Source organism: Melospiza melodia, chromosome 6, assembly GCF_035770615.1.
Source record: "Melospiza melodia melodia isolate bMelMel2 chromosome 6, bMelMel2.pri, whole genome shotgun sequence".
NCBI classification, from domain to species: Eukaryota; Metazoa; Chordata; class Aves; order Passeriformes; family Passerellidae; genus Melospiza; species Melospiza melodia.
This window is the reverse complement of record NC_086199.1, coordinates 52626270-52640066: the sequence shown is the minus strand read 5'-3', so window position 1 is coordinate 52640066 and position 13797 is coordinate 52626270. Positions and strand designations below refer to the sequence as shown.

Below are 13797 nucleotides of genomic sequence, written 5' to 3'. Positions count from 1 at the left end.
GGTGATGTTGGAGGGTGGGAGATTTCAGCAGCTGCAAGAATACTGATTTTTATTTTCTATTCCTGTCTCCAGCAGATTGATAGTTGAGGGATTTCTCTCATTTCTGAGCTACAGAGTTGACTCCTTTTGAAACATGGCTACAAGAGAGTTGCAGGTGGAACAAATAACTCTATCCACAAGTTCCCTCTGCACAAGCTGCTGTAAAAGGCCACAATACTGATGGTTTTTGGTCTGTCTCCAGGTTCTGAGTGGCTCTACAGAGACAGGTGGTGTCAGTGCTGCAGTCACTGCTTCCCAGACCACCACAGCAGCAGCTCCCTTGCTCTGTACTGCTGAGGATGAGCAGCTGGTTTTGTTCATGCTGCCTTCAGGATCATTGTTCTGTGTCCATCCTCAGAATGGACAGAGTTGTATACAAGGAAGGCAGGCACACCTGAGGGGCAGAGCATCCCAGTATTTGCTTTGCTGCTCTTGGCCAGGTGAAATGCCAGGTTTTCTTATGCCAAAGCGAGAGTGATCAGTAGATGATAAGCTGGAAAGTGTATCAGCAGCAGGGTGCATTATTGCTTTATTTTTTTGTATTTTTAAAAATATTTTATGGGATTATAGTTCTCAAATGTGGTATTGATCAGTGAGCGATTGGATGCCTTCTTTGGGAAAATGTTTGATGTGATGAAAGCTGTGAGGGTAGGTTTAACAGCACTGTGCTGTGAGGACAAAGACAGTGACATCAGTTTTCCTTTCTAATAAATTCTTGCTGTGACTGGTAATTCTGACTCAGTGTTCTTGTTAACTTAAGCATGTTTTAAGCTGTACTTTCATTTTAGGTCTTATGTATGGGCAAGTAAGTTCTTTACAGTTCTGGTTCTGTTCATGCTTAAATGCTGTACATGAGATGAGTGGCTCTACGTAGTGTTTAGAAAACTTATTTTGATTTTCAGACTTCAGAACATTTTTGGGTTTGGTGCTGTGAGTTTTTTTACACCATTAGTAAAGCTTAGTTATATCAGATATGAGTCTAACAACAAGACCATTGATCATCTGGCCAATCTAGTAAAATACACCCTCAGAATCTCCAGAGATGCCTTTCAGCTCCAATAATTCTGTGAAAACAACAAGCCTGGAACTCAGCTTAAAAATCTGCTGTAACACATTCATTAGGTTTGTAGCTGTTGAGAATTTCCAGCAGTTACAAGAAATACATTGTTGTGATAGCAAGGTCTGAAAAATGCTAGTTAGTAAAATATCTGTGAAGCCTAAAACTGCTGGCAGCTCAACACCACTTAGTCATAAATTTGGTGCTCTTTTCCTAGTTGCTTCACATTTTTTAACTTTTCAGTCTTCCTGTACTAGCTGATACATGATATGCAAAACCCCATGCATTTCCATGGATCTTATGGCATACTTTTTCCAGCTGTAGTGGTGGAATTCACTCTTTCATGAAAACTCTGGGGATTCCATCTTAACTAGATTTTTTTTCACTCTATTTTGATTATCAATAGCACTAAACAGAAAATATTTCCAGGTGTTAAAACTGTGCCAGTGACCATTTTAAAATTTAGACATCTTGAGCCATAGCTGTTTTGAGGCAGTGTGCCCCTGTCTGGCATAGGATTCCTAAATAAAGTTTCTGAATAGACTTTTAATTAAAAAACTGCAACTAGAATACATTTTCTCAGTTCAATTATTAGTGATTCAGTGATGGAAACTGCTCAGGCTATAATTTCCTTTTTTTTCTCTTCATGTAGCATTTTAGGTGTTTCCCACATAATTGCTTGCTGCTGTTTCCCATGGGACTGGGTTAATCTGCAGCTGAAATTCATGGGCTTCAATGTCTTCCTGGAAAAGGTGGTAGAGTGGGAGTTAGACCTGCAGTGTGACTTGGATGTCTCTGCATGTAACAGCAAGACTTTATGCCTTCTGTTGGAATGTGCCATCTCACTGATGTAGACAGAAGTGTAGAAAAATCATAGCAAGGAAAATAAGATTGTTTTGCTTTTGTTTCACCCTTTCAGGTGGTTTTGGATGTTGGCTGTGGAACTGGAATTCTCTCTATGTTTGCTGCCAGAGCAGGTGCCAAGAAAGTGATTGGAGTTGACCAATCTGAAATCATCTATCAGGCCATGGACATCATTAGGTAGGAGAAGTTGTGGTTGTTAGTTTTGTTTCTTTATAGGAATTTAAAATAATTTCTATAATTTGTCTGTGTTACAGAAAATATAAGGCCTACCCTGTGAAGTGCTCTCCCCTAATTCAGCAGTGCTGAGGGTACATCTTGTCCAGTTAGGTCTCTAAAGGTGTTCATTAACATCAGAACCAGCACTGAACCCTGAGGGACACCTCTGGTACCTGGCTGCCAGTGAGGATTTGTACTCCTCTCAACTCTTGAACCTCATGGCCCAGACCCATCTCCTCGTTCATTTATCCACTCCACATGTCGCATATTTGCCTGTGGAGGATATTTAGGGAGGCTGAGCATGTGTAAAAATCAAGCAATGACGTCTGGAGACTTACAAAGGATTTCCTAGGATGAGGTAGGAGGAGTGTAATGTCCATGTGCACTGTTGATAGCTGAAGCCTGTATGTTTTTTCATTTAGGATGATTTTGTAAGAGCAACTGTGAGAATAAAATCCAAGTAGATACTGAAGAACTTGGGAGTGAAGTAATGTTGTCTGTGGGGAATTTGTTAGGTACCACTCACACATTGGTGGTGCAGCACTGCACACTTGGGTGCTATAAAATTACTCAAATATCTGCTTGGGAAAAGCACCATGTTGAACCTTAAGTGAATGTTTGACTAAAATACTTCTCTGGCACAAGAAGTCATTCGTTAGAGAGAACCTTGCCTCTGAGTTCCTGACATCTTCAGAATGGTTGCAGATGTGAAATAGTGTTTTATATCTAATGTACTAGATGACAAATTTGGGGCTGTTTTAACTTTCAACAAGTGCATAAAGTCTTTTGAGTGTTATTTATACTTGGGGGAGAGTAGAAGTAACAGTCAGTATGTATTATTCTTTGGGGAGGAGAAGGGCAGGCCTCTAAGAAAAGCAATGAACCAAAACTCTTAAGAGTGATGAATTGCCACTTGAGGTATGCAGCAAATAATCAGTAAGGCTGCACATTTAGAGGTACTTTCTCCTATACAAGGTGCAATTCACGTTGAAGTCTGCAGTTCACATCAAAGCAATTTATATTTGTCTGTTTAAAGCTACTTTTCCTAAAGGAATAAAGCTGACAAAGTTGCAGTGGAATAACAAATATTTATTGGAGCACTAAACAGCTCTGTAGCTTAAAAAATGACTGTTGAGGCACACTTCCACCTGTGATTCAAGTGTGTGCTCAATGCTTCTGTCCTTCCCAGAATTCAGGTTAATTTTTAGCCTGCTAATTACTGGAAACAGTGCCACCCATGTGTGTACGTGAACCAGAATACATAGCCTGAGTAGCCTTAAAAACAAACTTACTTTAAACTAAATGATTGCCTTTTCTTTTTCTTGCTGTGAATAGTCCCTGTAAAATTTCAAGCACAGTGAATTACTTGATTTTTGTCATTCATCACTGTTAAGCTAAAACAGACAGTTGAAATAGACTTCCTAAATAACATCTCAATTTTTCCTACAGTGTGTAAACTACATTGGTTAGTTTGGGTTTTTTAAACATTATAATTTAAAACAAGTATGTAGTGAATTAATCCTTTTCTCTCTGTTGTTTTAAATCATGTCCTTGGATGTGGTCATTTAGTAAGTTATCTTTAGATCTCTTAGTTCTTCTTAAATTATTGTTGTGGGTGGTAGCTCTTTAACATTCCTCACTTTGAACTTCTGAATTTACTTCTGTTTAGACCGCTGAATATGATTTTAGTAATGAACTGCTATCCTCTAACAGAAAACTGTCTTGTGTAGAGGATTTAATTTGTCTTTGCAACAGCCCAAGTGTTCAGGGAGCCCTTTGACCTTTTCCTTTCCCTCCCTTCATAGTGATCATTCTTCCATTGTCTCTTGGATTGAATTTTTAATGTCATTACTGGTCTGCACTGAAAGCCAGACAGAATGCAAGAGTAAGATATCAGGAGAGGGAGGGAAGGGGCAGCGATAAGAACTGCGGTGGGAAGATAAATTTCTGTGCTGAGAGTACTTCTCTGCCCTCTGTAACAACAGCCATGGTGATAAAGAGAAGTGCAAGAAAGGCTAATATGGTTTGCCAAGAAGAGAAGCAGTGCATTTCAAGCATTGCACACTTGCTGATTTCCCCATCATGCAGTTGCTGTTTCAAAAGCTGTGTCCTGTCCCAGTCCTTCCCTCCTTACGCAGGATGGCTGTACCGTGACGTGCATGTGAGCTCATCCCTGATCACTGCAGGTGCTTTTGCCCAAATCCCCATGGGGAGGGTGCCTTTACTGTGCAGTAACTGCAGCACTGATTTAGGGGGAAGCTCTGTTCTCAGTGACTTTGCAGCTGGTTTGGTTAAATAAAAACCGAGTCATGCAAAGCAGCTTTGTGAGGAAGTTAATTTCCCCTGCCATCCTGGGGTGGTGAGTAGGCTCTGATTGCTGTGGAGGTCAGAGGAGGAGAAATGGAAACAAGCAACTTCTAAATAAAGAGGAGCAGAAGTTTTAAATTGTCCTCTTCCCTGTTTTCCTGGTGTCTGAAGCTTGCCTATTTGCATGCATGGCACGTTGGAGGTATACAGAGGTACTGCCTGCCATCTTCTCCCAGCACTAAATCTGCTGCAATTTTTAGCTACTTGGAAATGTTCCCTCTGAAATAAAACTGAGGAATAGTACATTCCAGTGCTTCTTGATTAGTTAAGCCAAAAAGTTTGTGAGGGGAAGAATGTGAAATATAGATGTCAGTATGGCTCTCTTGACAGCATAAATTGGAAATACAAACTAATTTGTTTATGTTTTGACTTGCAGATTAAATAAACTTGAAAAGATTATTACGTTAGTCAAAGGAAGAATTGAGGAAGTTGATCTGCCTTTGGAAAAAGTGGATGTAATTATATCTGAGTGGATGGTAAGGTGCATGGCGATTCTTTTCAAGTTATTTTCAGAAAAAAAAAGATGTGTTTTATTTCATTTGAAAAGTTGGATTTTTTTAACCAAAGCATCTGTCATGATTCCAGCAGTGTCTTTGACAATGTCAGAGATGGGATGGCAGTCCTGATTATGTGGTACTTGGACACAATTCCTGGTCCCTCTTGCTCAAGGTCTTTGAAGTCAAGCTCTTCTAAGTACAGTTGAGCTGCTGTAGGTGCAGCAGGTTTCTGTTATGAAGTTGGTTTGGAAATCTATAAAGCACTAAGTCATACTGCTGAAAGCAATGGAGAAATATTGTATTAGTCACCTAGCCAGCTCCTTCTGATAGATAAAATACCTTCAGTCTGCAAATTCAGCCAAGGACTCCTGACAGTGCAGGAAAGGTGATAAGGAGGGGAGGTGCTGCCTCTGGAAATCTGCAAACACTGGGAGAGTTTGAAAACAATGTTGCTTTCATTGCTGGTTTCAGCATGGCAGTAAAAGCACTGATTCAAAGGTACAAAAGAAGTGTGATGGACAGCAGTGTCTAAATGAGCCATCTCCTGGAATCCATTGGGTTTCAGCTGTTGGCCTGTTACCTGTTTGTGTGGTAACTGTTACACCCCTGTCCTTGCTACCTGCCATTAATCCTAACAAAGAAATCTGTGTGACAAAACCCAGTGCCAGTCTGAGTTTCATAGTGACATAGGAGTGCCTGTTGCCTATCAAAAATGTGGTAGGAAACGTCTCTTTGAACTGTTTTTTTGTGAACTTCTGCTGTTTGGGATCGTCACATCACAGACCTTCAAAAAGCACTTCAAAGCCCAGATTTTCTTCATGTTACTTCCAGCTGCTGGGACTTAAAAATTCCTTTCTGCCTGAAATTTAAGATCGGGAAGGAAAGCTTATATTCAATGTTACTTGCTTCTTTGTGAGGTTTGTTTCTTTTTTTAACAAACTGGCTGTTCTGTTATATACAACAGCCTTTGGTGGGGAGGTCAGGCACTCATCTGTGAATCCATATGTATCTACCTGTTTTTCAGGGAAAGATGCAAATAAATTGGTTTGCCTTTTTTGTGTATATTTGTTAAATATTACATGTGTCAGTGAACTAGGAATTAGAAATCTGCAGTTTTTCCTGCCCTGCTGTGTGTGATGTGTGTTCTTTGAAGCATGAGCTTAATTTCGTGTTGAGGTCACTAGTTTCAAGGATAGTTTAAGCCATTGGCTTAAACCAGTGATTTAAAAATATCACATCATGGTTGGTGATTTCTGACAGTATGGTAGCTTTACTAGAAGTGTAATTACAGTTTTTTCAGAGAAACTCCTGATCAGCCTCCTAATATGTGCACCAAGATTAATGTTCCCAAAATCACATTTCTCCTTCTGGAGCCCAGATTTGGTTTTATAGAGAACCTGGACAGGTGAGCTGAGGTCATGTTGTAAATCAGTGCCTCTAAGATGAACTAAAGGATTTCAACACTCAGCTCTTGTGAGAAACAAAGTATTGAATGTTGGATATTTTTGTTTTGTGTGCTAATTTACCTTTTTTATGTCAAAATTACATAGCCATGTGCGCTTCAGTTAATTAGGTATTCTAAATATTTTGAAGTGTTAGGATTTTTATAGGTTACTGCATGACAGAGATAAAGAGGACAATGCTGTGCAAGTAAGATTGATAGCTGGACAGGGTACACAATGTTCCAGCCCTGTCCACAAAGGAACATTATGTTGTCTAACGCTGATGAAGATTTTTCTTTGTCTGCCTTTCGTGTGTGAATTTGCTTTTTCATTTCCTTCCCCACATTATATAGTGTGAAATCACTTCTTAATATGTGAGCATGAGGGTTAAAAAGAATTCAGTATATGTCAGATTTTGCCTCTTTATGCAGAGAATCTGTATGGACTGGCAGGAAAATTCTTATCTTTTCTTCGTAATAAAAATATGGAAAGTTGCTGTTTCTGTTTAGGAAACAAACTGCTTTTAGATTAGTGAATATCAAACCTTTGGTGGAGCCAAAGCTTTGTTTTGCTTGATAGAGAATGCTGCTTAAGATCAGTACACAATAAGCTTTTATTTTTTTTTTTGTGGAGCTGTGTCTGGAACATCAGAAAATTAAAAACAAGTATGAGGCAAGAGAGAGGAAAAATACTGCATTCTCCCAGGATTGTTTTTAGATTAGGCTTTCTGAAAAAGCTGTCACATAGAGCAGTGTCTTGTAAAAAGTACAGCATTGCATTATGAGCATCTCAGTGTGATGGTTTCTAATGATCATTTACTTAATTGCAGCAGTGACCTATGACTGCCACAAACTGCTTCTCTTACTTCCTCCCTTTAATTTATAAATTTGTTCCCTTAAATTATGGAAAAATGGGAGAAGCATCTTAAATATTACACAATGGGCCGGTGTGTGTGAGTGCATGTGTGTCTTTGTAGAAATTTGTGTTTCAAATGCATACTTACCACCTTCCAAAATCAGTTTCCCAATTTAAATTCCTTCTGTATATGGTTTTTTTGTGTTCCAGGTTTAGGGGCTGACTGAAGAGCAGCTGTACCTTCAGTGATTTTATTTAAGCCTGTGAAAGAAATTAGCATGTTCATGAAATAGTGAACATGTTTGTAACATTCTAAATTCAGCTTGTGACATCTGAAGTTTGTGTCTGAAGTTTGGTTACATGCATTCTATACTTTTCTTTGCTGAGCATCTTCATACAGTAGAACCAATCTACACCTTATCTGTAGCTTATCATAACTGCTATAATTACCATACTCATGTTACTGTTCTTCATTCACTAAAAGTCAGTACATTACAGTTTAAGCTAGAAGTTGTTTTTCAATTTTCTTGCAGTGGAAAATTTTGAAATCTTTTTTCTGTTTGTAACTTTGTCTTGTTTGCCTGCGCTCTCTTTCTGCTTGGTAAAAACATCATCTTGTTTGGGGTGGGTTTATCCTTTGCTCTAAGCCATAAAAACCCCTTCTAACTAACACACCTTTTGCCTCCTTGGTTATCCAGTAAGACTGGCTCAGCAATTCTGTTCTTCTATATCAAAACTTGTTTCCATCTCTATTCCTTCATCAGACTCTACATTCAAAAATCTTTCTGCCAAGCATCTGTGAGACTTCCTTGTCAAACTTTCATCCTTCCCAACCCACCATCCTGCCTGCTTAGAGCTCTGATATGTGAAACCTTTAAAAACCCTAATATGTATAACTAAAGATTTGTATGCTAGTACCAGGCTCTCATATTTTGTTGCTCGTGTTACAAGTCACCTACAGATAATCCCTTACTTATTCTAAATCCCTTACTTCTTATTCAGGGTGTTGACTTACATGTGTTCCTGGGCAGGAAAATATGACATACAAAAGGGACAGAATTATTGCTCCCATATTTAGGTAGAGTAATTGTAAACTTCATAGACTGCTTATTGAAAAGATGAGTGCAGAAAGAACCAAAATGTATGCAGTGCTTTTTGGAATGTCCTTGCACAGCTGCGTCTGTGTGCAGATTTTTCTTGCCATCAGTATTGGTTTTGCTTCCTTTGTCTAGCTAAAACTATAATGCTAAAGGTTGCTAGTTTTATTCACTTGAGAATATCTGCATTTCTTGTTTGTAAAGCTCTGCTATGAGAGACAATTGTCTGAGAAGGTTGTCTCAAATACAATGTTAATGTACAGCATGGACTCCTAAATTGGGTTATTTTAAATGCAGTGCTTTATGGTGCTGAATGTGCAGCAGAGTTACACAAGATAAAACTGGGGAAGAGATGGACTGTCAGATTAAAATACACTTAGGATACAACCCAGTACTTGTCTTTTAATCATGTCTTTTATCAGATAGCTAATATTTTCTTCTCTCCTTTTTCTTCTCTTTCTTTGTATTTCTTTTTTTAACAATAATTTTGAAAATACATGAGGATGGGCTGTGAGCAGAGGCATTCAATATCTAGGGAAAAGACAAGGAAATGAGGATGTCTGAAACACTGGAAAGCATCCTCTCTCTCCTTCCTCCTTTCCCCTGTTTCTGTGAGAGATACACAGTTATTTCCTTGCATGATTTTTTTTTTTTTTGTCAACACAAGTAATGGGGATCACATTTCTGCTCTTCACGTATTCCCATTTGGTGTTCTTACTTTTATTGCTTTAAGGAAACAACAGGGTGTGCAGAATGACAAAGTCAAGCTGTGACACTGACATTTGTGAGCTTGCTCTGTCAGTAATGAATTACTTCCTCTTTTTTTTAAAATTAAAATGTACATGAGAGATCAGCATGAAGGCATGTGGGAGATGGTGCTGCAGCAGAGCATGCTGAAGTGTTTGTGTGTGGCTGCTGCTTGGCATTTAACTGTGCTGCAGGCTTGGAGGGAATTTTGTCAAATAAAAAGTATTTTTCCACGACCTAGAGTGGACCACATCAGTTTGGTGCATTTGTGAATGCCAGACTAAATTTTGTGTCACAGATCAGAATCTGTTGTCTCATCTGTGGTGTATACCTTCTTTACTGTGTGGGCCAGTGGAAATCTTGTCGTTGAAAACTTCCATTTAAGACAATAATGCCCCTTTTTTTATACCACTGGGAATTAAAAAAGATAAAGCCGAGTCTCTGGACCTGTGATTTGATAGCTGTTTTTCATCTCATTAAATGTTCAGGATTGGGCCTTACTGAATCTGGAGAACCTGACCAGGTTCAGTAATGTTATAGAAAATAATCAAATGCGTCTTTGATAGCAAGTGGAGAGGAAGCTCAAATGCTTATTCAAGTAGTTAAACAATGCTTCTAAATTCTGTCTTTACACAGATTTTTTTCAGCTGCACCAACAATTCTGCTAATTCTTGCTGTTGTAAACATGCTAATCCACTTTTTGATGCTTTTAAAGAATTTGAACTCTTTTTCTCTACAAAGATTATCATGTAAATACTGAAACACTAAAGCTAAAAGAACTTTAATACTTATATTTTGATCAGTTGGTTAAATATTTTTATGTAGCTTTGAATTAAAATGAAAATGACAATGCTGTAGTATATTTGATTAGGGAAAATGCAAAATATAAAGGCATCAAAGAGCCTTTTATAATTGTTAGGAACAGAGAATACAGATACAAAGGCGATATATAAGAAATGTAGCTATAGTCACATTCCTAATGGATTCAGGGGGCTCAGTGGGTGTCTCCTTGGGCTGACGTGAGGCAGGGCAGAGCAGTGTGCTTGAACATAGTTACAGTGCTGTATTTCTGTTCCTGCCACATCTGGGCCTTTGGTAGCTGGAGAACATTTAGTTTCAGCTTTGCAAATACAAAAAATAGTATGTTCTTTCTGAGAAGGAAATGGCCAGCTCTTTAGTAGAAAACGTGTCATGGGACAACATAAAATTTAAGGAGTTCTCTGCATTTGGGTTGTCTTTAACAGAGAAGGTCACCTTTGATGTGTCTTAGTTTAGCCACTATCAAGATTGTACTAATAATATGCAGCTCACAGATTTGGATCATAGACATCTCTTTGCAGGGATTGATTTTGAGGATGTCACTACATGCTTAAGGAAAAATAAACCCTTGACCACTTTTGGGGGTGAAGCAAGAGCATCCCAGGATAAGATGTCAGGTGTAATTCTCTTTCCAGAAAGCTCCCCTACAGGTAGGGCAGCAGGCTGTGAAATTGCATTCTAACTTACACTACAGATGATCACAGCACACTGAGCAAAGTGTTTTGGTGTAAGTAGTAAATTACTTGATTCAGCAACTTTGATGGTTTGTGTAACTTACAGGAATGCTATAATGGATGGGGAGAGAGAAAACTGGGAGTGGGGGGGTTTGTGTAACTTACAGGAATGCTATAATGGATGGGGAGGGAGAAAACTGGGAGTGGGGGAAAGCCAGCAGTGCCAGAGTGAAAAGGTCAGGGAAAGAATGGTGAGGATTTCTCTGTATTTCTCCTGAGTGTGTTCTCCACTCAAAACGCACAGCCTGGCAGGCACAGGTAGTGGGCAGAAAGAAAGAACTGCAGACCTAATCCATAAAGATGTCATTTGTGAATTACTGACTCTTGCTAGTGACTAGTCTTCAATATGTCCTAGAGGTTACCTTTAAAATACTATGAAAACAGCTCATTTTCACTTAAAGGTGCCTATAAATACTTTTTGTGAGCTAAGCATATTCTATTTTTAACTGGACAAAAAAGGAAGCTGTGGTTCCATGCTGTGCTTTTTGGCTTGCTGTGGGCATCACATTATTCCTGCCTGATGCAACTGGAGCTCCAGGCCTTTTCAGCTGTTCAGCAAGGCTTAATAACAACAATTGCTCACAAAGCAGTAGTCTTCCTTCTGGAATTTGTTCTGAAGATGTACAGAACTTGGGCAGTGAAACAGAAGAACAGATAAGATTGGGAAGAAAAATTTTCAGTGAAGCAGTATTACCAGGAGAAATAGATTGAGAAAATGACATGGCCATTATGCCATGAACACACTGTGTTCTTTGATTACAAATATGTCCTGCTTCAAGTTTCTGGGGTTTTCAGTTTTGGTTTTTTGTTCTGAAGGCTGCAGAAAATGGCACTTATAAGCAATTATGAAGTTTAAGGATTTTTTAAAGATCATTGAGTCCAACCCAGCACTAAACCATGTCCCCAGGTGTCACATTCACATGACTTTTAGATCCCTCCAGGGCTGCCCTGGGCAAGCCTGGTCCAGTGCTTGATAACCATTTCAGTGAAGAAATTTTTCCTAACATCCAATCTGAAACGCTTCTGCTGCAGCTTCCTAGCTTTTCTTTGGTAAATTACTGCAGGTCCAAAGTCTGGGCTTCAGTTGTCCATTTTGTTCTTGCCGACTAAATCATGCCATGTGGCTAAGCTGTGTTTTAAGTAAAATGAAAATGAGGTTGCTAAATGAAAATTCAAAACCTTTGTTGGTGTTTGTCTTAATTGGTTTGGTGTTGTGAGGCTGTAGAGGAAATATGTTACAGTATTGAGTAACAGTGATGCTCAGACATGGAGGACAGGAAGGGTATAAAATCAGTATATCAATGGGAAAGCAAAGGGTTATATATCATAAATGTGCAGTTTGTTTATGTTTAGAAGTAATTGAGAAAGGGGATAAATGCTTTGCTCTATAAAATGCTAATTTTGTTTGATACTTCTATTTTAATTTTTTAGTATCTCAAACATTCAAATAAGGAATGTTTCCCTGTTTCAGCAAACGAGTCACTGAAGTTTACAATAAATTATTCTGAACACCAATGGCAGTATCCTATGCCATAAAATTAATTCCAACATAAAAAAGCCCTGTGCAGATCTAGTTGTTATCATTTTTATCCTGGAAATTTTGCAAGTCTGGGTGCTGCTAGATGGTGTAGAACACCCAGAAAACCAATGTTTGGTACATGATTTATTTCCACCTCTCTCAGTGAGCACTGCTGGGATTGATACGGGCCACCATGAGGTTGCAAATATGGAGAGGCAGAGATGCATTCCATCTGATCTTTCGCTCACAATAGTTTTAGTGTTACTTGCAGATCTGAAGCGGAAAGGCTTTTATTTTTATTTATTTTTATTTTTCTTGGAACCTCACATTTATTACTAAAAAATCAATACATGCAGCTTTTCACTTACTTTGAGTTGAATTCAATGTCTTTTGTTGTTATAGGGCTCTTGTTGGGTAATTGTTGGTGTAGATGGTGTGTTTATTTTCTCTGCGTGCTACATACTTGCAGTTTGGGAAATTAACAATTATACTTCATATAATAAGTTTTGGAGTGACAGTGCCGTTGTTGTAAAACTCTCTGGGTGTATGGTTTTATGATGCTCTCAAACTGTGTTGATAAAGCCTCTCTGTAGAATGACTAAGTATAAGAAGCACAATGATTTCTAAATTCTTTCCCTTTTCTCTAAACAGGGCTATTTCCTTCTCTTCGAGTCAATGCTGGATTCTGTCATCTATGCCAAGGACAAGTACCTGGCAGAGGGAGGCTCAGGTTGGTGCTCGGTTCTTTCAATAAATTTAGCTCTGGGGGAAGCTAAATGAACTCAGACTTAGAATAAGCTTGCATGGATGAGAAAGTTGTCAGTCTCAGTGAAAAATGTTTCCATTAGTAGGAGCTTCAAGACATTAGTTTACTGTATGGGCAATAGGAGAACATTAGATGGGGTACCAAGGTCTCAAGTTAATGATGTTTTTAAGAGAAGAGGGGGCTATTTATTCTTAAGTACAGACTAAATTTTTCCTCCCTATTTCTTCCCACTCATGTGGGTACTTGTTTTCCCCCCCTGAAATCCAAGTTTCTGCATAACTATGAACAGAGGAAAATAAGTTTTATCTTGTAATGTGTGATGCTGTTTGAGTAAGCTACTGTGGATTTGAGGGAAAGTGGATAGGGTGTTTTCCTGAGGGAGGGAAGCTGTGTAGGCAGGACATATTTTCAAACATGAAATACCAAATGGAATGACACTGTTTCAGTTCAGCATATTTATTCTGGTGGTAATATGGTCTTTACCTTTATGGCTTGAGGGTAGGGTTGTGACAAAACAAAAGTGTTTGCTTTGGAGTTCTTTTACACATTTAAGAAGCTTAGATATTTTTATCTTAGGCAGTGTTTAAATGCCTGTAAGTGTTTATTCCCCATGTGGTGCAGTTTTGTGCATGAGTTCTGCATGTGCTTAATTCCTTTGTCAGTATTGTATTTCATATTGACCTTTTCAATTGTAGCCATCAGTCTGGGGTTTTTTTCCCCTTTTGTGCTAACCATGCACACAGTTTCACTACACTGACCTAATGATTGGATTAATGAC

The 13797-nt window shown here is 38.7% G+C and overlaps 1 protein-coding gene across 1 annotated transcript in view; it reads left to right on the top strand.

Annotated features, from left to right (window-relative positions):
• The window catches only part of PRMT3 (protein arginine methyltransferase 3), a 53787-nt gene that overhangs the window by 14087 nt on the left and 25903 nt on the right, over positions 1–13797 (top strand). The window contains exons 8-10 of the mRNA XM_063158170.1: positions 2016–2137; positions 4920–5019; positions 12905–12983. Coding sequence (XP_063014240.1) covers positions 2016–2137; positions 4920–5019; positions 12905–12983 — 301 coding nt within the window. The remainder of the gene's footprint in view (positions 1–2015; positions 2138–4919; positions 5020–12904; positions 12984–13797) is intronic.